The sequence below is a fragment of the Chinchilla lanigera genome, unplaced genomic scaffold (genome assembly GCF_000276665.1).
Source record: "Chinchilla lanigera isolate Chin_1 unplaced genomic scaffold, ChiLan1.0 scaffold00001, whole genome shotgun sequence".
NCBI classification, from domain to species: Eukaryota; Metazoa; Chordata; class Mammalia; order Rodentia; family Chinchillidae; genus Chinchilla; species Chinchilla lanigera.
The window spans coordinates 41,330,945-41,355,749 of NW_004955402.1; the positions used below are offsets into that span (position 1 = coordinate 41,330,945).

At 36.6% G+C, this 24,805-nt stretch overlaps 1 protein-coding gene across 2 annotated transcripts in view; it reads left to right on the plus strand.

Moving 5' to 3' along the window:
* The window catches only part of Wdr7 (WD repeat domain 7), a 365,823-nt gene that overhangs the window by 259,050 nt on the left and 81,968 nt on the right, over positions 1-24,805 (plus strand). For both annotated transcript variants that reach the window (XM_013510978.1, XM_013510979.1), the window contains 4 exons: positions 283-469; positions 11,108-11,225; positions 13,174-13,323; positions 13,945-14,027. In XM_013510978.1, the coding sequence (XP_013366432.1) occupies positions 283-469; positions 11,108-11,225; positions 13,174-13,323; positions 13,945-14,027 (538 nt within the window). The remainder of the gene's footprint in view (positions 1-282; positions 470-11,107; positions 11,226-13,173; positions 13,324-13,944; positions 14,028-24,805) is intronic.

Below are 24,805 nucleotides of genomic sequence, written 5' to 3' on the forward strand. Positions count from 1 at the left end.
GGCTGGGGATTTAGCTCAGCGGCAAAAGCGCCTGCCTGGCAAGCGCAAGGTCGTGAGTTCAGTTCCCGGTACCGGAGAAAAACCAAAAAAATAAATAAATAAATAAATAAATAAATAAATAAATTTTTTTCTCTTGAAAGTGCCTGTCTAAACAAATAAGAAAAACTCAAGATTTTTTATAGTTTTGAAGAAATATAAATTGTTTATATTTTGAAAGTATGCTTCAAAAATTCACAAAAGTGTACTTACTTTACTGTTCTGCCTTCTATTTTGTAATTTTAGGCAAGGCATTGACATTCCTTCTGCTACAGCCGCCAAGTCCCAAGCTTCCTGCACACAGCACTATCCGGAGAACGGCCATTGACCTGATCGGGCGAGGGTTCACGGTGTGGGAGCCTTACATGGATGTGTCCGCCGTGCTGATGGGGCTTCTTGAACTTTGTGCTGATGCTGAGAAGCAGCTTGCCAAGTATGTGATTTCCAGGGAATTTAATTTGTCACTGTTCTCTCTCTGTCTGCCTTTGTTGGAGATTATTGATTAGGTTTTATAAATTTGTGTTTCATAAACAAAAAATAGGTATCATTCCATTATATGAAATTTTTGTTAGGAAAAATGAAAGGAAGTATGTTCTATAATTTGACACAATTGAGATTTAGCCCTGACCCAGTGAATAATGTGTGACACAGTTTTCAAATCATGTTTATTGTACCTGGAGATATTACTAGCTAACATCAGAAATGTTTTACTAATTGAATACATGGCCAAATAGTTTGAGAAAATATTGCTGCACACTTTTATTAATTTTTAAGTCAACTTTATTGGGGTTTCAGTTGCTTACAGTAAAATTCCAGTCATAAGGAGGTTTCAGTGAGCCAAGGAAGCAGAGATGACAGGGTAATGGAGGAGGAAGAGAAGCAGAGGGTATTGCTAAGATGAAATAAATGAGAATACAAATGGAACCAATTGGCTAGACATGATGGAAAATGACAGGGCTGCTGGTGGCAGTAGAGGCAGAGGTTAGTGTTGGCTTAAGAAGTCAGTCTCCTGATACCTAGGATAGTCTTTTTTTTTTTGTATAATATACATAATAAAAAAATTTGCCACTATATCTCTCTTAAGTATTTACGTAATTCAGTAGCACTAATACATTCACAATGTTGCACAAGCATTACTACTACCTAATCTCCAACTGTGGTCACTTCTAATAGACACCCCATATTCATAAGCAGGCTTTCTCCATTTTGCTTCCCCATAGCCCTAGGAATCATGAATCTGCTGTCTATGAGTATGCCTATTCCGGATATTTCACATACATGGAATCATGCGACTATGGTTTTTTGTGACTAACTTCTGTCCTTACCTGGTGTTTACATAATACATCCATATCATTGCTTTATTTCTTTTTAAGGCTAACATGGCATGCCTTGGTGATACTACATCTTCTTTATCTCTTAGTTGACGTATGGATTGTCTGTGTCTGTTGGTTATTGTGACTAGAACTGCTGTGAACAGCTTTGTATAAGTATCTGACCACCTGTTTTCATTCCTGTCTGAGAGGGAAATGACTGGGTCATATGGTAAATGAAATGATATTTAGGGGAACGAGGAGCAATCAAATGGTTTTCCACAGTGGCTATGCCATTTCACATGCCCACCAGCAATGTGTGAGAGTTGCATTTTCTCCTCATCCTTCTCATAAGTTTTTGTTGTTGTTGACATACAGTCACTGAGGGTTATGAGATAGTAGAACCTTTTTAACTGTCCCATGATGTCTCCCTTTACGAAAATGTGATCAACTCTGATTTTCCAAACAAGTGACATTCAGTTATTATTAACCTTTTAAAAAACTACAGTTCTGTACTTTTGTCTTCACAGTTGTCATTCTCATACCCCTCAGTTCCTTGGGCCCCAGCGTGCTTGGGGCTGTGGTCTTTTTGCTGATGGCTCTGTGCTCAGGTGGTGGAGACCACAAAAGCAACTGAGGGGTAAAGTGGCAAGTTGTGGCTTTGCCTACAGACTGCGCATTCCCTGTCCATATCCCCAAAACTGATTGGAAAGAGAGTGATCATTTCAAATCTAGGCAGCAGCCGCCCCTCTTACCTCCTTTAAGGCCATCCTGCTTCCTAATAGTTACTTCTTTACTTCTGTGTCTCTCTGTCTCCCTACCTGTACGCTTGGGGCTGGAGTATCTGTCTCTCTCTCTCCTCTCCTTTTTTTTTTTTTTTTGGTACTAGTGATCGAACTCAGGACCTTATGTTTGCCAGAAGTATCTGTCTCTTTGATGGATGTTAAACAAGTTTATATTTGCAAAGTGCACTTAGCACATCTTAAGAGGTTAAATGGACGTTATGTGTGGTGCTAGTGTTCATGGTGATGTCATTGTTATGGTCCTGGTGCTCAACAGATCAAGAGCTGTCCCATTTCTAGAATGAGAAGTTCAGAGAATGGCAGCTAGGATAGTTTCTGGATATGGGAGGCTGGATGGTTCCTAGTTAGCTATAACGATTAGGAGAAAATGTGAGCCCATGAATTTGTGCCAAGAGTGCAAGGCAGTGGGCCTTTATGCAAAGCTCCAAAGCACATTTTCAACCTTTGGCTTCCCCTGACTGCAGCGGCCACTTGTGCCCTCCAGTGAGACCATGCTGCTGCTGCTGTGACCACAGCTCGTCTGGTTCATCTTGGGCAGTCCCCATCTAACATGTTTGGTTGTCCCAAATTTTGCTTTGATCTAATTGTGTAGCTTATTTTCAGATCTAATCTAAAAACAATTTCAATAGCATATACTCTGTTTTGTTACCTTGGAGGAGAAGTGATAGTTTTTATTTTATTTTATTTTTATTTTACTATTTTTATTGTTTTTAAATAAATTTACATTCAGCTTGTACAAACAAAATAAAGATGCACTTAATGTAGTAAACTGCATGTAGTATGCCCACAGTCACAAATACTACAGTTTTCCATAGGTAATTTAAATCTTGCTATTACATCCTTTCTGTCATGAAGATTAGTATGACTTTCTATACATAGCTCTGAATAAATGAATGTATCAGCATGTAGCCCTGAGGAGTCCAATGTAATTTTCATCATGATCAATTGCATAATAAGCGGGAAAATGTTTGCTTATTAATCTATAACAGGATTTAGATTGAAAATGCCTGTTACATCCATGAAACAGTAGTAGAAGCTGCTGAGACTGAGGCGGGGAGAGACGGAGCAGCGGCGTGTGCAGAGGGTTAAGTGTGCATCTTACCCTCCTGGTGCCCTGCTGTGCTGCCCCTTGTTGTGCCTGATTTACTGTGTACACAATAACCCTGCTCAGCTGCCTCGCTTCTGTCTGCGATGTTAAGCTTGCTGCATGAAGAAGCTTTTATGTTAGGCTAGTGCTTTTTAAAATTTCAGTTCACGTTTATTGAAAAAGTGGAAAGAAGAAAAGAAAAAAAACCCACCACTGTAGGAAACGTTTCCCACTTTATTCCCATTCTCATGAGTTTATAAGGACGGATCTCAGAGAGGGGCAGCTAGCTTAGGCCTCATTCTGAACACAAATAACAGCAGAGTTGGTTTTTGCTTCTCTCCCGTGTACCCACATCCCCAATTAAAGATGACGGCTCAGAGCTCTAAAACTCTGGAGATGCACTTACAATTTTATATCTAATGTCAGAATAGGAATGGTTGTTTTCTACTGTTTCCAGATATTTTGCCAAATTTTAAACTGTCTTTATTAAGCAAGAACTTTGGAGCACCTAATATATGAAAAGGAAGTTATTAGTTATAAAATGAAATTAAACAAAGGTTCCATCTCTGTGGAAGAGAAAAAGATAAGTTCTGTCTAAAGATAACCATGATACAAAGGGGACAAGGAGTAGATGAGGTGGACGTGGGGGCCTAGTGGGATGAATCATAGCTGGGTAACAAGAAGACAAGCAGAGAAGAGTTCCATTTGCATTTTTCCTTTGCGTGATTTTGAGGGGAAGAAGGGAGGAGGAAGGACATGCAAAGACCAGAGGCAGGAAAGCACAGTTGTACTCACAGAGGGTGAGTAGTACCTTTAGCTGATGGTAAATGAGAAGTAATTTTTTTTAACTAATGTGATTCCCCGTAAAACTTAAACTGGGATAATGCCATTTAAAACTAACTATTTCCTTCCCACTTATTTCTGGAGAATAGGATTAGGGTTAAACAAGAATTGCTTCTTCATAATTTTAGTATAGAAACAGTACGTTACAGGGGTTTTTTCTTTGCTTTTAGCCCTTAACAATTACCTAGCAGTATGAGACGGAGTTTCTCAATAGAGCCCTCTCATTGAATGCTTCCTGCCCTGTGCTAGTATGCAAGTCACAGTGTGCTCATCTAGACACACAGAAGCTCAAGAAAATAGGGATGGTTATCCCCGTTCTGCAGATGAGAAGAACATCTGGAAGAGAAGCTATCTATCCCTTATTCACAGTAACATTGCAGTTCGTGAAAAACGTAGGATCTCATCCCAGGTGTAGCTGACTCAAAAAGCCAGTTCTTCTAACGCTGGGCTTCTTGCATTCAAAATTTTAACATCTCTAGAATTAAAAACAACTTATTCAAAGGACATAAAAGTAGTCAAGTCAGAATTTTCAGAGCACATTCAGATTTTTTTGTATATTTAATAAAGTTTTCATCAAAGATTTTGCACCTTCTAAAAATAAAAGCTGTATTTAAATATCAGTAAACTCTTCGAATGCTTGGGACCTGTAGTATGTATTTGTCTTGTGTATTTATAAGTCCTAGCAAGTGATTTGCATGCAGTAAACTTTTAATAAGTCATAAAATTTTAGAGATGCAAATCTCCAATAGCATCTGATCCGTTGCCTTCAATATGCTGTTGAATACAAAGAAGGTTTAGAGAGATTAAGCAATGCATCTGAGGTAATGCTTACTTTCTAAGAGCCAAGGCTATCACTCAGGTCTCCCTACTAGCTTTCATTTTGTTGCTGTTATGCCATATTCTTATGCCTCCCTTTGTATGGTGAGTGATCACATGTACCATCTTATGTGAGAAATTTTTTTTAATGAAATAGGATGAGCATAATGGAATATTTAATAGAAAATTGAGGTCGCACTCCCTTGCAATCATAGATTGTGCAATCCCCAGCTAACTGCAAGAAAAATAAGAGCATGTAATATTATCATTTTTATACATCAAAATTTGATTGGCCTGTGTAGTTATCTACACACTGATAAAACGTTAAAAACAATACAAAATATTACTTTATAAATGTGGAGAAAAACCCTTGTATACTTGGAAAGGCAGGCTTTTACTTATCTTTATTGGGGTTTTGGATTTTTTATTGCATTTGCCTAGTACATGGTACAAGACAATAGTGGAGCAGTGCTGGCCCAGCTGTTGAGGGAGCTAGTTTGTCATCATGAACTATCACAGCTTAAGGACATTAGGGAATTACAGAAAGTTTGTTGCCTTTAAGGGATCATCACAGCTTGCCAAACATTAAGGGAGAAACATATACAGTAGTTGCTGGAAACCACACATGCTTTGATAACATAAAGATAAGTTCCAGACATTAGATTCTTTTTGAACTGTATAGAGTTAGAGAAAAAGATTTGACATTTTAGTTCAAGTCTCAACCATATTTTTTTAATTTGAGGGGTGGGAAGAAAGGAGCATATCTTACAAATGCACACATGCTTTAGGGTTCTGTATGTGGACTATTCTTCCTGTTCTCCTTAAATTTATTTCTAATAGAGCATATATCTGAGAAATTCATTTAAGTAAACCATGTGAGCATAGTTTTTATTCATAGTATGTACTGTACTACAGCATATAGGGAATAGGTCTAAGAGATCTGCATTTGTAGGAAGAATTTCTCCCTTTAGATTGAGGAAATGAATACCACCTGTGAGTTGAGAAATTAAGGTCCAACCAAGACCTTAGAGAAATCAAAGATTTCTTATTAAATTGAGGACAAATACTGACACACCTGTTTTACCAGAAAGGGGTAAGATGAAAATCTCAGATGCTGTATAATTAAGCATATGTATTCTTTTTAGAATTCTATGTATTCTAGTTTAGATCTCAGATGTCCCCCAGGGCCGCTGTATGTAGAAGGTGATTGGATTATGGGGCACTGGAGCTGACTTGCTATTAGGAGGGGGAGCCTAGTTGGAAGTGGGTCACTGGGAACGTGACCTGTAAGGGTATATTCTTGCTTCTGGTTCCTCCCTTATTCCTGTGCTTCCTGTCCGTCATGATTGGAACAGCCTTCTCCATGGGTTGAGTATCTACCATGCTCTTCCACCATGCCATTTATCCCTCGGGGCAGCCAGCCACGTACTAAAATCATGATCCAAAATAAACCTCCCCTCCTGTAAGTTGTAGGTGTTGGGTAGTTGGTCCCAGTGATGGGACAGTGGCTAATATGTATTTTCAAAATAATATTAGTTTTCTTTGTTTTTGATGGGTCTATTTTCAGTGCCCTTTTACTGTTGACTAAGATTTACAGACTATAGTTTTTTCCCTGAAAATTTTCTTAGAGTGTTCTTTCATTTGACAGATAATTTTAGGTGGTGACATTTAACAAGAGTGTTCTTGCACGTAACTTCTTAAGTGCTTTTATTGCAATGGAGCTAGCCTTAGAACAGGATTGGTGAGCAGTCATATGAAGAGTGAGCTCAACCTAAGTGGACTGTTTTTCTATTCATGTCTTTTATTTATAGTATCTGTCATCTTGGTATTTCATATTGGATGTGTATGCTGAAATGCTGAGTAAAATATAGAGCCTGTCATATCTGATTTTTTAGAATAAAGACAAACCACAGGCTCATCCTATAAGATGGTAAAACCAATGATCTGCATAACAGTACATAAGCTAGATCAGAAGAAAAGAGTGAGTTCCATATTTACATACAGATTCCAGAATCAGGCAGACCTTTCCTTTCAGCCCTCTTATAGTATGATCTTTTATCACTCAGGTAGAATCCCACATTAAAATATATCACACACATAATCACACACTGTCGACTTTAAAGATTACTACATGTAGAATTAGACTTTGTCTGTTGGGACTACCAGATCAATTACTTTGACTTCATTGCTGGGTCAATTCAGCCCAATAACTGGCTTAAGTGAATTTTTCTCCTCCTACTAAATTTGCCAGCTGACTTCATTTAGTGCATAACTCCTAGGGTACCACTGTGTCTTAGGGCTGTCCTAGGTACGTTGGGGGGGGGGATATATAGACCTAGAAGGCATGATTGCTAAGCACTGCAGAGTTCATAATGCAAAACTAATTCATAAATCTTGACAGAATAGGCTTCAGTACTGAAGACCTGGAATGAATGGATTTTGTTCTTGGTTGTCTTTATTTCAATAGAAAATAATTGAATGCTACAGCAATTACGGAATGCCATGAAGGGAAGATAGGAAGTAAGTGTAGGAGAGGGAAGAGAGTGCCAATGCAAAAAGGAGAGAAACTGCATTACCAAATCCCCAGAATGACTAAAAGAACAGAGTTTTAGGGATCAGCCTTGGAATTAGTCTAGCATCAGGAACATTTGTGTTGAAAAGATTGAGCTGAAAATTGATGAAACTAGATTATAAAGGGCCTTGGAGTTTGAGATGTTTCAAATCTCAAGGCAAGGAGTTAGAATTTTTCTGAGAAGTAGTAGGGAACCACTGGAGATTTCTAAGAAGGGTAGCCGTGAAATACAGTTGATGTGGGTGGAAGATGGCTCTGATGCTGGGCTCAGTGTGCATCAGCAGCCTCGCAGCTCTCACACTCACAGGCCTCCCCCTTTTGCACTGTTGTTGCCCTCCAGCATTTTCTAGACCTGTGTGGTGACTGCCAGATGATGAGGAAGGGGGCCCCTCACGTGCACACATTGATGCCTCTTGTGTTATGTTTTTCAGATTTTGTTGAATTTTGGATTCAAAATCGTTGGATTTTCCAGCTTCCACTGAACTCAGTGGGCAATGTGTTTACATACCTTTGCTTCATTTCTACATTACTCTACAACTTCTTTTCCAGATTTTGACACCTAGGACCAAACTGTACTACTTTCCTTACCATAAGAAGTTTGCCATTTCTCCCAAATCCATGAAGTCCTCTGCTGAGATGGAAAGATGATTAATGGCAAAGCCTTTAGTTTAAAGCCAGTGGCCTGCTGCTAGTTCACTACTGTTTGTGATAAACATCTTTGTTCAGAAGAAGCATGTATTATACCTATAATATAGGGTGCTCACTTGCTCAGTCTCCCCACCCCCATTTTCCCCTCTTTTCCTTTCTTTCTCTTCTTCCTGCTAAATATTTCTGCTCCATGCAGAATGAGGACTTAGAGCTGGGCAGTGAGTTTTCTGGGATCCCACTATGTGAATGGGACTCTAGTTTCCAACTGCAGGAGCCCCCAGCAGCACACAGCATGGGGTAGACTGGACTTTGCTGACCTTTAGGAGGATGCTGTAACTTTATCCTGAGAAGCCAAACCCTGTTTTCTAAGTGCCTAGGAACTAGTCTATCCATCAGGAGAACACACTGTACCTAGAGCCATGTTATATTTATCTTAATCCAACCTAGCTCTGGGCAGTGTTATCACTAGCATTCATATTTATGTTTCACTTACAGCTGTCAGCATTTCACGGGTTCAGATTAGTAAGGTATTGCCTATCCCACATCTGTAAAGTTGGTTATTTTTGTACCCATACCTAAGACTTCTTATTTAGCTGCATTTGATCTTTTAGAAGATTTCTTGGATCTCAATTCTATTACTAAATATGGTTGCTTTTCCTTACTTTATTTCCATACCAGTTGATATCAGTACATTCTATATCTTTGCTCAAACCACTATTAATATTGAGTAGAACCATGTAAGTCTGATATTATTACAACATACCACTGCAAACCTCTTTGGGGATACAGTCTAGCCATTCATATAAAGCTGCTGAGTTTAGTTTTGTTACCAATTTATTAATTTTCTCCAAAGGTTAGCTATGCTGAAAAACATAACACATACTGCTTTGACTGCAAGGGTATGTTCCAAGAACCCCCATGGATATCTGAAACCATGGATATAAGCAAACCCTATATATGCTGTTTTTTCTTATTCATACATACCTATGATAAAGCAAAAGCACAGATGAGGGAAGGCCACAGAACACCGTGGCCTTAGCTCTCATTTAACTTCTCTAGATCTGATTTTTCATTTGCAAAACGCTTGTCTCATTCACCTCCTAAGGATGCTTTGGGACAGATGCAGGAGACCATGAAACAGCACAGGAAAGCTTGGTTTCAATTCTAGATCTTAGGTTCTATGTCTAGCTTTTTTTCCTTCCATGTTACTGTGCACATGTATGGTGAGCTTCCCAGAAGGTAGGCATCCCATTTTCCTAGCTGACTGCTTGTCAGGGTTGTTGCCTGGGAAATCTTTCTCAGCTATAACAGTCTGTGATTTTATTGATCTTATAAAATTTGATTTAGGTTTGTTCAAAATTATTCAATTAACTTATCATTTTGGTTTGTTCCAGCCTTTCAATATCATCAACTCCTATTCATTCAAACTGATGAAAAAAACCAAACATCACCGGGTATCTAAAAAGCTAAATTACCTCTTGAGATTTGAACAACTTGATCTAAAATATGGATAAGTGATCTAAATTTTACAATAATTATTAAGCAATCCAGGCTCAGCACTATCACATAGTAAAGATTTCCTTTGCTAAATTTGCTATATCAAAAATGAATCCAAAAAAGAATCTGCTATCCCTCCTATGCACACCTCTTTCCAGCCACTGCTGGGACCCAAGGGCATGAAGCTTTTCCATCGAGGAGACTTGCATTATATTTGTTTATTGTTCAATATGTGTCCTCTGCTCATACTTTTCTTTTTATTGGTAAGCATCAAGGGAAGATTCCCTGCGCCTCTTCTGAGTGCCTGCTTTGGATATACCCCCAATTTGGAAAAAAGACAAACCGATATTACCAAACAATTAAGTAGTGTAACAGTCACAAAAAGTTATAAGCAGAATCAGCTTACCTCCTTTAACAGTGACTGAGTATGCCTATGGCATGCATCTTTATTTTTAGCTAAAAGTTAAAATAACAATTTATAGATCAATTACAGAAAAACTTTTAAACATTCTGAGAATTTTTAGTCAACATAATCCAGTTGACATGTGAAACAACTATATTTAAAAGAATTAGGATCAATCTGAATATACCTCAATATGCCTACTTAAATATAAAGATTATGTAACTACAGAAACTATAACTGAATCCATATTGAGTAACAAAATTACTTGTGTACAGTTATTATGCAAATACATGCTGCATTTATTTTCACAGTGGTTTATAGATAATATAAAGTAGGCTTAGAAATAAAACTATCATTTTTATATGTCTGAGGTGTAGATGGTAGGCATCATTCTTTCTGCACTCTTGTATTCTCACAGCTTGGAAAGGTTTATTTCAGTGTGTATAGTCTTACATAAAGCCTAGATAGTGTCATGCAATCTGTTCTTTATACAGTGAGAATTATTATCAGTTTTTTTTACAGTAATATTCAATATCAGGAAAACTATTGATTAGTAGATTGGTGCTAAAAGTACTAGCAATACTGAGGATATTTCAAACTAAAAATAATATAAACTAGAATTAATTTTGCCATTCTCAGTTCTTTAGATAATTTTATAGATAGGAATGAATTTTGCTTCCTTTCATGTATATAGCCTTAAATATAAGCTTTTAATATGACCTTGTAAACAAATTATTAACTTTAATTTTTTTTAGAACAAAATTTGAAAATATGATATTTGTTCGTGACTTTTTCTGAGCTTTGTGATATGTATTCAGTACTAGTTCTTGATAATTTGTTAACAAGGCGTTTTTACCACTTTGGACAGATGCACATACTGTTTTCAATCTTCACGGTTAATTATTCGATTTTGTATTTGATGCCAGAACACCCTGACTCCTAATCACTGCTCATTGTTGCAAGTCCATTATATTCTAACTGTTTGAGTGCTCCCATTGACCTTGAACTGACATTATAAGCTGTGTCTAATCTTTTCAGTCTATATTTCTAATGCTTCTTTTCTTTTTTCCTTTTTTTCTGATCCCTGCTTAGCATCACAATGGGGCTGCCTCTGAGCCCTGCAGCTGACTCCGCCCGATCTGCAAGGCATGCCCTCTCCCTCATTGCCACTGCCAGACCACCCGCCTTCATCACCACCATAGCCAAGGAGGTGAGCGGAACTTCTCAGTGAGTTCCATCTTCTCCTTTAGGGAATTACTGGCTATTGTAAACTGGGGGTTTATACTCACAAATAATCCTCCCAGTTTGTTCTAAAACAAAGCAAGTTAATCATTTAGTCCTAAAAAGAATGCACATGCCTCTGTGCTTAACATTGAGTCCAGCTGTAAGTTCATTACTTGCACTTTTCGGTTGTTTCTGCTTTCCATTCTTATAAATATTTGACAGTAGTTTCTCAGCCTGAAATATAGCAGGCTTATACAAAATGAAACATATTAGAGGTATTTACATTTTTCAAGTGTAAGTACCTACCTGTAATCAAAACTAAACTTATTTAGCATTGGATCTCCAACTGTAAACAAAAAATGTAAGTCATAAACTTGCTAATTGTTTTTCCTATTACATGTCACAGATAAAGACTTGAATGCCAATTGATTCTCACATTCTTAGTGTTCTAACTAATTGCCCTCCTCTAACTGAAAAACTGGTAAAGAACAATGAAGCAATTATAAAATCTTTCCTATAGGTCTTAGTAGTGTAATAAAAAAGAAAGGAGATGTGCTCCTAAATTTTTTTTTAAGTTTGTTCCATTTCAGCATGAATAATGTGCAGACTCAGTGTCCGTAGGGTATGGGCTCTGTCTGAGTTGTTTTTCCTGTAGCTATGATGAATTTTTAAAATACTAAATAAATACCTCTGAGTCTACTCTGATAACCTGAAACCTATCGGGCCTCTGTCTGCCCCAGAGCTATCCTTAATAAGCATGCTATAAATATTTGTGATGTGAAGTTAGCCAGAAGGGAGGAAAGAGGTCCTAATAGCAGTTTGTATAGGTGATTAGGAAGCAGTGAAACTTTGAATTCACTTCGAAAATAAATTTATGGACCAGAAGTGTGTGCTTTGCTAACCGTGCATGGTGTGATGGGAAGGTTCTACTATATTTAAATACATACATATGCATGGGACTAAATATATAGAGAGAGTATATGTATAAGTGATATCTATAGATAGATTTCATATAGGTAAATGAGTAATTTTACTAGCTTTGGAAAATTTGTATCAGTTTTTTCATCCATGGAATATGCACAGATAATACTGTTGACTACACTGAATAAGCCCTACATTAGTCTAACAGGTCCTTATATTTTTAAATTTAATTTGCAACATTTATATCTAAGTATTTTTATGTGACCTTTTAAGACTTATGCTTTGAACTCATTATACTCTAGCTTTTGGTTCCAAAAGTATTTTAAAATATTTTAGCCATCTATACTTACTGCCTTTCACAAAGAAGTTTTCTGTTTTACTTTGTTTTCTTAGATTATCAGAGTAATAAAGTAAAGTATTTCTTATTATTATCACTATCCCATATCTTATCCTTCTGACCATCCCTGCATGGCTAGTCCATGGCCTGTTAATATTCTGCCTCATCTGAACCGTGGAGCTTACAATTTGTATTGGATAAATCACACAAAACTTCTATTATTTACCATTGGAGTCCTGTTTATTTGGACTTTCCAACTTGATCACAAAGCATATAGGATAGTGTCTGGGGCACACTGAGTACTATATAAGTATCATTTACCATTATTATTTGAGATCAAGGACCATATCTTAAACTTCCTGGACAGCTCCTAACTACTACATATACTTTAGTGCCAGATATACTGAATTCACAAATCTTCAGTCTGTTTTTTAAAAATATTACATTAGTATTGTGTTAGGGTCTCATAGGACTCAGGAACATAGAATTTTGTTAGACAATATATACTGAGTTTATTTTACTCAATACTTTTTTTAAGATTAAAAGCATTTCCTGATGTACCTCAGTGGTTTGCTATTTTTCCTGTTGTCTTAATAAATGAAAAATAAGCCAGTGGCTAGAAATTTAAAACTGTATCAGTGGCAGTCATAGCTAATGCATAGAAATATTTTTATAGGTACACAGACACACAGCTCTTGCAGCAAATACCCAGTCGCAGCAGAATATGCACACTACAACTCTTGCCCGAGCTAAAGGGGAAATTCTGAGAGTCATTGAAATTCTTATTGAAAAGATGCCTACAGATGTTGTGGATCTTCTTGTAGAGGTAAGAATAACCTGTTTTAAGTGATACATCAGCACCATAAATTAAATACTGTAGTGTGTTAATATGACATGACATCTTTGTTTCCAGTATCTCTGTAAGATAGTGAGAAAGAGAGATGGGGGAGAAAATGGTGAGTGAATGAGACAGAGAGAAAAAGAGGGGACCACGGTGAATTAACTTTTGTTTGACTTGGAAAGGAAGGCCTTAGTTAAATTTCCTCAAAAATCAAAATGATCACTGTTGATTCACCATTTACATGGAATTGGTCTGTATTAGAGTTTTCTTAAGGATTGTGTTCTCCTTGACAAGGTTTATCATAAATAAACAAGATGTATAGTGTGTTTGGATAAAAGTTAGCTATTTGGTACATAAGCATGAATTGACTTCAAAGTAAACAATTTTATTCCCATTATTTTATGGCATTGTTTTTAAATTCTCTCACAGATAAGGCAAAGAATAGTATGTATTATACAGATGCTTAAAACTGCTTTTGTTTTATTGTAAGTAAATACTAAAATCAAATTGTGTAGAATTTTCATGGGCAAACAAGGCCTAATATAGTAACTTAAATTTTAGAAAATAAAGCATTAGAAATTAACTTGAGGTTCTTTTCTTTCAAAGGTCATGGACATCATTATGTACTGCCTTGAAGGATCTTTAGTTAAAAAGAAAGGTCTTCAAGAATGTTTTCCAGCTATCTGCAGGTAAAGAATCCTTTAAGAGCATGCAAAATAATAAACAATTTTCAATAGGAATAACTTTTTTTAAGTTAAAATACATTTTAAAAAATAGTCTTAATTAGAAAACCAGTTATTAATTAGTTAATGAATATCTGCTTACTTTCTAAAACAACTTAGACAGTTTGTGGGCAAAAACACAGATATAACAGAACCATCTATTTGAAATGGGGTCATGATATTTTGTTCACAACTTAAAAAATAAATAAGAGATAGCATTCTCTGAGTATCTTTGTATTCTTACATTCATTACTCAAATTATTACTTACATTACAGGATGGAGTTCAGAAGCTTCTGACTTTCAGCCAATAGAAATCTTTGTTACCTTTTCACTCACTGCTAAATTTTATTTTTAATATAGTGGCCAGTATTTGCCCTACATCCTATTGAGGATAGGTGTTTTTGCTATGAGAAAACAGGGGTACAATCCATGAAAATCTAGGGCTGTTATAAACAGTATTAAACATGTTAATTGTAACTGTAAGCACAGGTGTTTTATATATATGATTGTTACAAGATGAAGATTGTGTTAGTGATAAAATATAGTAATATGTTTTTTAAGTTAGATTCTCAAAATGTTTATAATTTGAGGCTCATTTTATTAAAAATTTTCTTTTTACCTCTATGTAGTAAGTAGAAATAGTATTTAAATCTGTTAAAAATTGTTGCTTTAATAGAAAACTCATATTACATTTATGTAACATTTTTATGATAAGTTCAATGGTATCCTTGCTTATTTTTGCTAATTTCTGTGAGTACATTGATAATTTCTGGCACTACATCGTGCCACTGTGGCCTGTGTATTTCCTGGCATCTCAGCCTGTGCGTGCTCAATTGGTTGTACTCTGTGATCCTTCCCATATCTGTTTCTGTGTTTGCAACAGACTTTTCTATCTTAGTCTCTTCATTTTGCAGTTCTTAATTATGCCATGTAGAAGTTAAACCGTGAACCCAGATAGATTACGTGATAGCACACATAGGTGCAGATGCATATTTTCTTGAGATACACATTAGGCAAATTAGAATACAGTTTTTAATGTTGTGCCACATAAATTTTAGTTTATATACTTCTTGTTAAATATTATATTAAATCTATTGTGCTTACTTTCTAAAACAACTTAGGCAGTTTGTGGGCAAAAACACAAATATAGTAGAACCATCAGTTTAAAATGGGGTCATGATGTTTTGTTCACAACTTAAAAAATAAATAAGAGACAGCATCCTCTGAATATCTTGATTTTAATAATACATCTAGCTACTGTTTTCTCAGTCAGTTGTCCTCTAAAGAAACATAAGTGAAAACATATGGCTATCACTTACTGGAGGTGAGGAGGAAGTGGTTATATCAGCCTTCATGACTGGGAGTTAACAGAGTGTTCCTTGAAAGCACCAGGTCCTGCTACATAAATAAGCATCCTGGAGTTAACATGAGAAGATTGCTCAGTGTTTACAGGCCTTTGCTGGAAGCACCATCCTCAGATCCTTTAGTGTACCTCATCTGCCTCATACCTGCTCTTGTTTGTCACTGTTTTGTCCTGGAGGAGGAAGGAGGCAACTATCTTAGCTGAAAACTGGGTATATTTTTTTCCTGATTTGCCTGAAAGCAATTGTGTTTTATTTATTAATTTAATGACATTTCTTGAACAGCTGCTGTATATCAAGTATGAGCTCAGGTCTGGGAAAGTAATAATGCCTAAGATGATATTCTTAAGGAGTACAGGGCCTAACAGAGTTATTTATACTGATGGACAGGTCTCGTTTCTGTTATATGCTGGCGTAGAATACATACCAGGTTCTGAGTTTGGCAATGTATACAGTGTGTCAGTTTGGCATATGGGAATCTCAGAAAGTTTCATAATGGAACACACAGAAATGTAATAATATGTACAAAAGTCCCTTAATAGGAGTGGCTGTCAAATGGAGAGAAGGGCCAGCTAAGGTGACACATGCGTGTGATCCTTGCACTCAAGAGGCTGAGGCAGGATTGCCATGAGTTCAAGGGCCAGCATGGGCTATATAGTGAAGTCAAGGCCGGCCTGAACTGCCTAGTGAGACCCTATCTCAAAAGAAAAAAAGAAGAAAGACAGAAAGAAAAATAGAGAGAGGGATTTGTCACCTGGTGATAGGTTCTGGGAATGCATCACAGAAGAGCTGATGGGGTAGGTTTTGCAGAATAAATAGGTGTATGCCATCTAGAATTGCACAGAAAACCAGACTAGCAAAATATTTGGAGGGACAAAAGTATGCAGTGAGTTTGGTAAATGCAGTGTAATAGGGTGGCTAGAGTATAAGTTGAGGGTAGAGTCTAGTGTAGTGCTGGAGTACAGGGCTTTGAATTTCATACAAACCAAGTTTCAGCAATGGTTGACAAGCAAGGGAAAGTCAGGAAAGTTTAAACTCTGTAATACTTTTGCCAGAAAATGATGTCTTAATTGCTTTTCTTGTGACTGAGACAAAATACTTGACTCCCAAAGTTAAAGGAAGAAAAGTTTATTTCAGCTCAGTTTGTAGAGATTTCATTCCATAGTCAGCTGGTTTCAATATAGGGCAGCATGACATCACAGAGAAGAAACAGTTCATGGAGTGGCAAGCAGCAGACATTGAGCTGCAAGCAGCAAGCCTCCCTTTCCCTTTTATCCCATCCAGGCTACCAGCCTTTTGAATGATGCCACCCATGCCCAGAACTATGCTAAGTCAATCAGTGCACTAGTTCAGTACCACACATCCTTAATCCCAATACCACACATCTAGATCAGAGATAGGGAACATTTTAGAGATTTCAGTGATAACAAATAGCCAGCTGCAACATGCAGGCTACAGGTTTTCTCCCACTGCCCTTGATCCAGCCCACTCCAAAAAACCCCACCTATGAGCACATGAGGCTTTGAGGAGATATCTAGATATAAGCTATAACATTTGGTAAGACATAAACTGATGAAACCTCAGATTTATAATGGTTATTAAATTATGTTAGATAGTTTTAAGGTTCAGAAGATAGAAGCCATTTATCTGAGTGCTAGCCCATAAACATAGAAGGATGATCAGTAATGTAAACTCATGGTTTATGCTAAATACTAGTTAGGCTAGACAGTAAGTTATGGAGGACTTCAGAGGACACTAAGATTGGACAAGACTTCAAAACTTTTACAAAGTGGTGACATTCTACTTATTGGCCTATTTTTACTAGGTTCATAAATGAACATAAAGGTACCATCTCAACAAAACTAAAATTATTTTATTGAGTAGCTGCCACTCCTGTGTCTTTGTTCTAGGTGCCTTACAGTTCTTAGGAGCCCTCTGTTCATAAATGCCCTTCAGTAAATATGAAATTCCAGTTGAAGTGGACAGCCTATCTGTGGGTCACTCATGTGGCACTTGTTTTTTTTTTATTTTAAAAATTTAAAAAACCAACAAAACAACCATGAAGACAAATCAAAACAACACTAAAGCAACAAAAGCAATACATGACCTCAAAACAAAATGATAAGGATTAACAGTGGTTGCTACGTTACATACTGTTATCTTCACCAAAGTTGCTTAGTCCACCAGACTTAAGAATGTAAGATTGATCAAACAATCAAAGACAGTAACAAGTAATAATAATAAAAAAAAAAAAATTGGAAATGATGCAGAGCTTCACCATACAAATGGTAGGAGTTCAGCATTGGTTTTTATACTGCATATTGTTGTTTTCAGATCAGTTTTTAAAATGTTGATACAGTTCTGCATTCTTTCTTCTCTCTTTTTCCTTTCTTTTACCCTTTTGTGCTAGAGATTTTAACTTAGGCTAGTTTCTGTGATGTTTTTATGTGCTGATACTCAGTTGCTGTGGTTGATAGCTGAAAAACGGTGTGTAGCTTCCTTTAGTACTCTTGAATGAGATGTTTATGGAAGCATCCAACAAAATGCTGGTGATTTAGGTATTCAGAAACATTAGTTTCCTGTCGATCTCCCTATCCTTGATAACAATGTGAAAACCCAAAATGTATATAAAAATCAGTTAATATATATTTCAAAGTATTTTATATGTGTAAAAATTATAAAGTGACATTATTATTTTTAACATCCAGAAAACAAAAATGCACATGTTTTTCCTGCTTTCACTCCACAACCAACACAGAAGGCTCCAGTGACCCTTCAAGGTGAAGGAATTTCTCCCCACCAGCAAGCAGGCAATTCTGCAGCTGGGCGTTGTCCTCAAATTCAGTTCTGACACCATGTACCTGGTGGGGATCTTGTCAGGTCCTGAAGGTTGAGGTCTCAGCCCCTAAGACTGACCCCACTCCTCATCTTAGATGCCAGTCACAAACCCTGGTTGTTTTCCCTTCTCACTCACTGGCTAAAAACCAAGGTTCCCACACTCCCTTTCGGGTTTTACTGATTTGCTAAGTCAGCTCACAGAGCTCAGAAGTACTTACATTCACCAGTTTCTTATAGAGGGTATTACAATGAACACAGATAAAGAGCTGCATAGGTTGAGGCACGGGAGGAAGGGCATGGTGCTTCCATGCCCTCTGAGCACCCCCACCTTCAGGAACCTCCAGGTATTTAGCTGTCCTAAACCCTGTCCTTTTGAGTTTTTATCGAAAGTTCATTGCATAGGTGTGATTACTAATAGGCTGTGTTGAGAAACCCAGAAAGCCTTGTCTATTTGGATTCTTTTTGTCCTCTCTGTGCAACATTCCTTCCTGCAAGGTCTGGTACAGGACCCCTCTGGAATGAGCAGGTCTTATGGCCCACTATTGAGCAAGTGTAGATGAGAATATTTCATCATTGGTGGGCTCCAAGACATGAAGGAAGAAGAGATGAATTTCTATGACCTACCTTCGTAGAGGAGTTATGAACCAGGAACTGTTAAACAGAACAAAATGAAACAAAACAAAACATAACATACATATATGCAGATTTATAAAATTGCATTATCACTTTCATATCTGTAAAAATTATTATGTATTTTAGTGTTATAAAAATGATCTTCACATTTAAAGTTATATTAATTCAAGTAAAAGCTAGTATAGTATAAGGAAATCATTAAATATTTAAACATAGAATATAAATTCTCTTTACAAGTCCTAAAATGAAATACCACTGTAGCACCCTAAATAAACCTGAGTTTGTTTTTTCTTTTTTCTATTTTATTTTTGTTTTTGCACCTTGACCAATGGGCTTGTGGTTCTGATGTGCAATGGATTTGTAATTTTAGGATCAGGATTTAAAAACTTAAATGTGGTTATCTCTTTAAGATTTTCTTTGTTTTGACAAACATTTCTCAGATTTCTATTGTATTTTATTATGAAAGACTTTGGTTTATTAGCGGTTGTATAAAGTCATATAATTTAATGAGTATTCATTCACCTAATTATAGTAATTGAACTTCTTTTTCTTTCACATATTTAAAATATCAAGTATAAGCTATAAATTGAAAGATCATTAAAAGGATTGATGCAAAAAGTTTAGCTTTGGAAATTTTGTTCACATGATAGCTTTCCTATCAGTTGTTAAAACTTTTTGTAACATCTTCCAAATAGAAACAGATTAGAATACATGGAAGTAAAATACGATAAACATTCTTTTTTATATCATGACTAAACTTCACTTGCTGATATAAAAACAAGAGGCTATAGCATGGCATAATTAATAAAATAATATTATCTTTTTCATTTATATAGCAATTTATAATGAACTAAATGTTGTTTTTATTATGATGATTATGTTTTGTTCTGCTTTATTTTGTCTTGTTTTGTTTTGTTTTTTGAGATAGGGTCTCGTCATGTAGTTTAGCATGGCCTTAAAATACTTGTGTAACCCAGGCTGACCTTGAATTCACAGTGATCCTCCTGCCTTGTGTTTTTAAAACCATTAATTCTCAAACCAAATTTTTAAGAAAGGAATTTTATAAATTTAAAATTTTTTGGAAAATTAGATTGTGATACTTAGTGGTCAAGTAAACGATAAAGTTACATCTTCAAGATAAAATCCAGACCTTCTTATTTATTTTCCACAGTTTTGATATCCAACTTTTAATCTGTATGTATGCATGTGTGTACCTATCTCTGTATCCATTTATGCATCTGTATAGACATACATGCATGCATACATGCATCCACTACCCATTACCTGTTCTATAACATGTTTTATGCAGCTTTGAAAGTTAACATAAAATATAAGTATAGTAAGGACATTAAGGCAAACGGAAAATAAGAGTTGGAAAGAGACACAAAACTAAGGTGAGGTTAAAAGTCCTATGCATCTGTGAGAGGCGAGTCATAAATTTATCTCTAAACTTCCCAGGAGCCAATGTGCAAAGTGGGGATGGCCTGAATCACACTATTGATATAAATAGAACCGTAGCTTGAGAGAAACTTAACTGTTTATAAAACTAAGATCCACATGAAATTGTAGGTCCTCATGAGGGAAGTACGAAATATGTGTGTAAAACAAAATATGTGAGAAAAATAAAGCCTAACTCTTGTTTTGGGGGTCATGGTCTATTGTATCAAACCCTGGATCTTTGAATGCTTACATACTGAATAAATTCAGAATCTCTAAGGAAAGCCTGCAGTCCTTCCTTCAACTCCTGCCTTGCAGACATGCAACACTGCCTTTGGATGGTACCACGAGGGCTGAGGATATAGCTCAGCAGCGCAAGTGCCTGCCTGGCAAGCGCAAGGTCCCAAATTCGATTCCTGGTACCAAAAAAAAAAAAAAGATAATACTATGTAAAGTGATCTATAGATTCAGTAGATGGTACCACGAATGCCTGCTGGAGACTTTAAACCATATGTGGTCCATTTATTTCTTCAGATATTTTAGTTTATACTCCTGCATAAAATTAAATTATCAGAGAGCTATGTGTTTGGTCCAAGTTTTCCAGTTTCATGTTTGCAAACTACATTGGGGAGTCTTCCAGTAGAGGGTATAAGCAATTGACCAGTACATTTTTTTGTAGGACTCTGACACTGCTGTCAGTTAGTGCATCATTTAATGTCCCTTTGTGAAGGCTCAGGACCTTTCTTTTAAATCTGATGACTATTTTTATTCATTCCAAGAAAGAATTCTTTATTCTTTCACAATTCTTTATTCAAGTCCTAAGAAACCTAGAATGCATTTTGCTTTTTATTCTTTGCCTATATGACCAGCATTAAATTTTAAAAGTCTTCTTCAGCCATTAGGAAGATCAAAGCCAAATTCTCTTCTAAACTTTAGAAAATTTTGACAGATATCACCTGTGCTCCTTAGCTCTTCATCATACCCTCGCTCCTATCTTCATTTTCTATGTTGGTACCGTATTAATATGGTAAAACCACTCTATAATATGTCTTTTGTGGTATGTGTGTAGGTAGGTAGGTAGGTATGTGCATAAGAATTAGACACAATTTCACTGCTATTTCAAAATCCATGAAAGCAAGAGCATTGTGAGCCTAATATCAGCTATGATTATTTTCTAAAAGTAAAGACTTCTTTGAATTAACTGAAAAGCCCTATTCCTTCCTAGAATAGTTTATGTAGCTGTAGATATTCTATAATATATCTAGCAAAAGACAAAAAATATCACATGATACTAACTACTGTATAAATTTTACAGTCATAGACTTAAATATTTCCTAATAATTCACATTTTTGGTTCCAAGGATATTATTAATATAGTGTCACCCATTAATAATACAAGAAAATTACTTATATTTTACTGCCCTGGACAGAATATAGTATGTACAGCCTTCCAAAGTTGTACAAAATATGACTAGTGTCAAGAGTTTTCATCACCATAACAAATAAGGCCATACTATTATGTAGGAATTAAACTCCACCCTTTTTAGATCATGGATATATTAGCAACAAGGTTTTTTGTAAATTGTATTAGCTTTATGTTTATGAATAGGTACAGCTGAAAATACAACAAGGCGGCATTTAAGAAATAAATTCCTGTAGATTTTTTTGCCATCTTGGTGACCTTTTTTACCTTCATCTGTCACCTAGTTGATCTTCAAAAACCATCACCCAGAACTCTAGATAATTACTCTTTAGAGGCAGAATGAAAGAGGACTCCGAGTAATGTACACTGTACATTTAATTGGCTGGAATATGAATAATACAGCATCTTCAATTAAAAATACCCTAGATGCTAAGACGGTAGAGCTAACTGTTTTCAAGACACGGAGGAGAAACATCTCTGAAGTCTCCTCAGAACTCATTGTGAAGACTTGGGTACAAGTTGCTATCTGTGTGAACTTAAATCTCCTTGTAAAAGTGCCTCACACAGCAGATCAATAAGCATGAAACATACCATGCTTGGCTCACTTTGATTATTTATTCCTCTTTTGGTCACCATATCAATACTGACTCCTTTTGATGCAGATCCCTAAAATACAACATATAGAGCCATGTTTCTGATGTATTCTGCACAGATGTTATTGAACTAATAAAAATGCATATGATATACACACATTCCAAAAGGAATTGTCATTATTCATTTTGCAAAAATATTCTTTACCAATGTCAGAATAAAGTTGAAACTCTTATCTGTTACTATCAAAGGTTAGAAATAAAGATAGAGCTGAGAGTGTGGCTTAGTGGTGGAGCACAGTTCCCAGCACCACAAGAAAAGGAAACTATATGCTTCTGCAAATATTACATAATTAAAATTAATTTTTAAGTTTAATGCTATTTTACTATGATTTTGAGGACTAATAGTGACATAATAAACAACTAAAACTGCATATGGGATTTTTTTTTGTTTTGAGTTTTGTCTTTTTGAGACAGGGTCTCACTATGCAATTCAGGCTGGGCTTGAGCTCACTTTGTAGCCCAGGCTGGCCTCGAACTCACAATGATCCTCCTGCCATAGCCTCCTGAGTGCTGGGATTACAGGCATGCGCCACCACACCCAGCTGGATTTTTAAAATGAATTGTAAGTTGGCGGGAAAATACAATTACGTTTTGATAAGCCCCCATATATGATTTTTGGTCACTTGAATGTGCCTAATCATGAATATTATAAGTAGTTTGAAGAAAGCAGTTTTTGCTTTCATTTCTGCTTTAGTCCCCAAAGCGACTAGTAGAGGGCTCTGTCTGACCAAAGACCATAACCTCCAACATTCTGGAGATCCTTACTACATGCATTGTTTTAGATTGAGGCACTTTGAAAGTAATTTAATTTTTATGCTTTGTAAAGACTTGCCAAATAAGTAAGTTTGCGGATTCAAAAGAAAACCTTTTAGGGCTGGGGATATAGCTCAGCCGCACAAGCGCCTGCCTGGCAAGGGCAAGGTCCTGAGTTCTATCCCCAGTACCCAAAACAAAAAAAAACCAACAAAAATGAAATCCTTTGTTGGGCTCTGTCCCAATTTTTAGTTTAGAAAATGTGAACACTCGCTACAGGCACTCAGTAACTGTGCGTGAGTAATGATACCAGCTCCTCAGCTTCATGTGTTTAGTCCTTAATTGTCTTATAATAAATGGCACCAGTTATTTCACTTAAGCAGTGACCTTGCTGCATTATTTTTATAGAATTACAAGTTATAAAGTTTTGAATCTGGAAAAGACCTTTCATAATGAATTACTTACCCCTGTCCTTTGTTTTAAGAATTGGTGAACTGAAGAGCTCTTTTTGTGTGGGCAAAGTGGAGCCCAACGCACTGTGTGAGCTGCAGTGTGAACTGGGCTCTCTTGTGCAGGCATGCACATGGGGGATGCACACAGTGCCCACTCCTCAGAGGACCAGACCACTGTCGGTGGGTCCCAGGCTCAGACTCTTCCAGTCTGCTCCTTTGTTTCATCCTCCCTCACTTCCTGTCTTGGTTACTTTTCTCTTGTGGCTGGGACAAAATATCTGATACCCAAAATTAAGGAAGGAAAGGTTTATTTAGCTCACAGTGTGTGGAGGTTTCAGTCCATACTTGGTTGGCTCCAAGGCAGAGTGGCTCAGGGCACAGGGCAACTGTTCCTGGCAGCGGAAAACAGCAAAAGGAGCAAGAGCAAAAGGCGGGGAGCAGCGGCAAGCAGCCTCTTTCTCTTCCTTACATTGTATACAAACTATCTGCCCCCGGGTGGGTGTAGCACTCACATCTATAGTTCCAACAGTGGACCATGAATCAATCATAAACTCTAGAAGCTTGCCCGATGGCTGCATGAGGACATCCAGAACCAAACCGTAACACTTCCTCTTGTAGAGAACCCTTCGTTCCCTTTTGTTTTCCCCTAGTCTTTTTTTCTGTAGCATCGCTTTCTCAGTCCAGGAACACATTTTATCATCTCTCATTGAAAAACCTTTTTCCTCCCTGCATCTCTTCTCTGCTGTCTGTGTCTCCTTTCCCCTTCTCCAGGGAAGGAGTCTGCGCTTTATTTTGTTGCTTTCTCTGCTTTCTTGATCTACCAGAGGCTCATTTTGCCTCTGCTGTTTTGTTTCTTTTTTTCTCCCATTCTCCCTCTATCTCTATTTCTCCTGCTCTCTCTGGTTACAGTTTTTTGATCTCCAAATGCTTTTCAGTCTTTAGGGTAGTGCTTCTCTAACCTTTTGATCTCAGGACATTGTAAAAATGGAAGCTGTTGTTAGACTGGAAGGTTGTTAGACTGGATGGATTTCTAGACCATGGATGGCTGTTTTGATATATTTAGAACAGTAGACTTATTTCATGTTGACATAAATACATTTTCATGAAAAAAATTACTTTCTAAAAAAATAATAATGAGAAAAGTATTGTATAGCTTTTTTATCTTTTTATTTTTTCATTATTTTTTGAGACAGG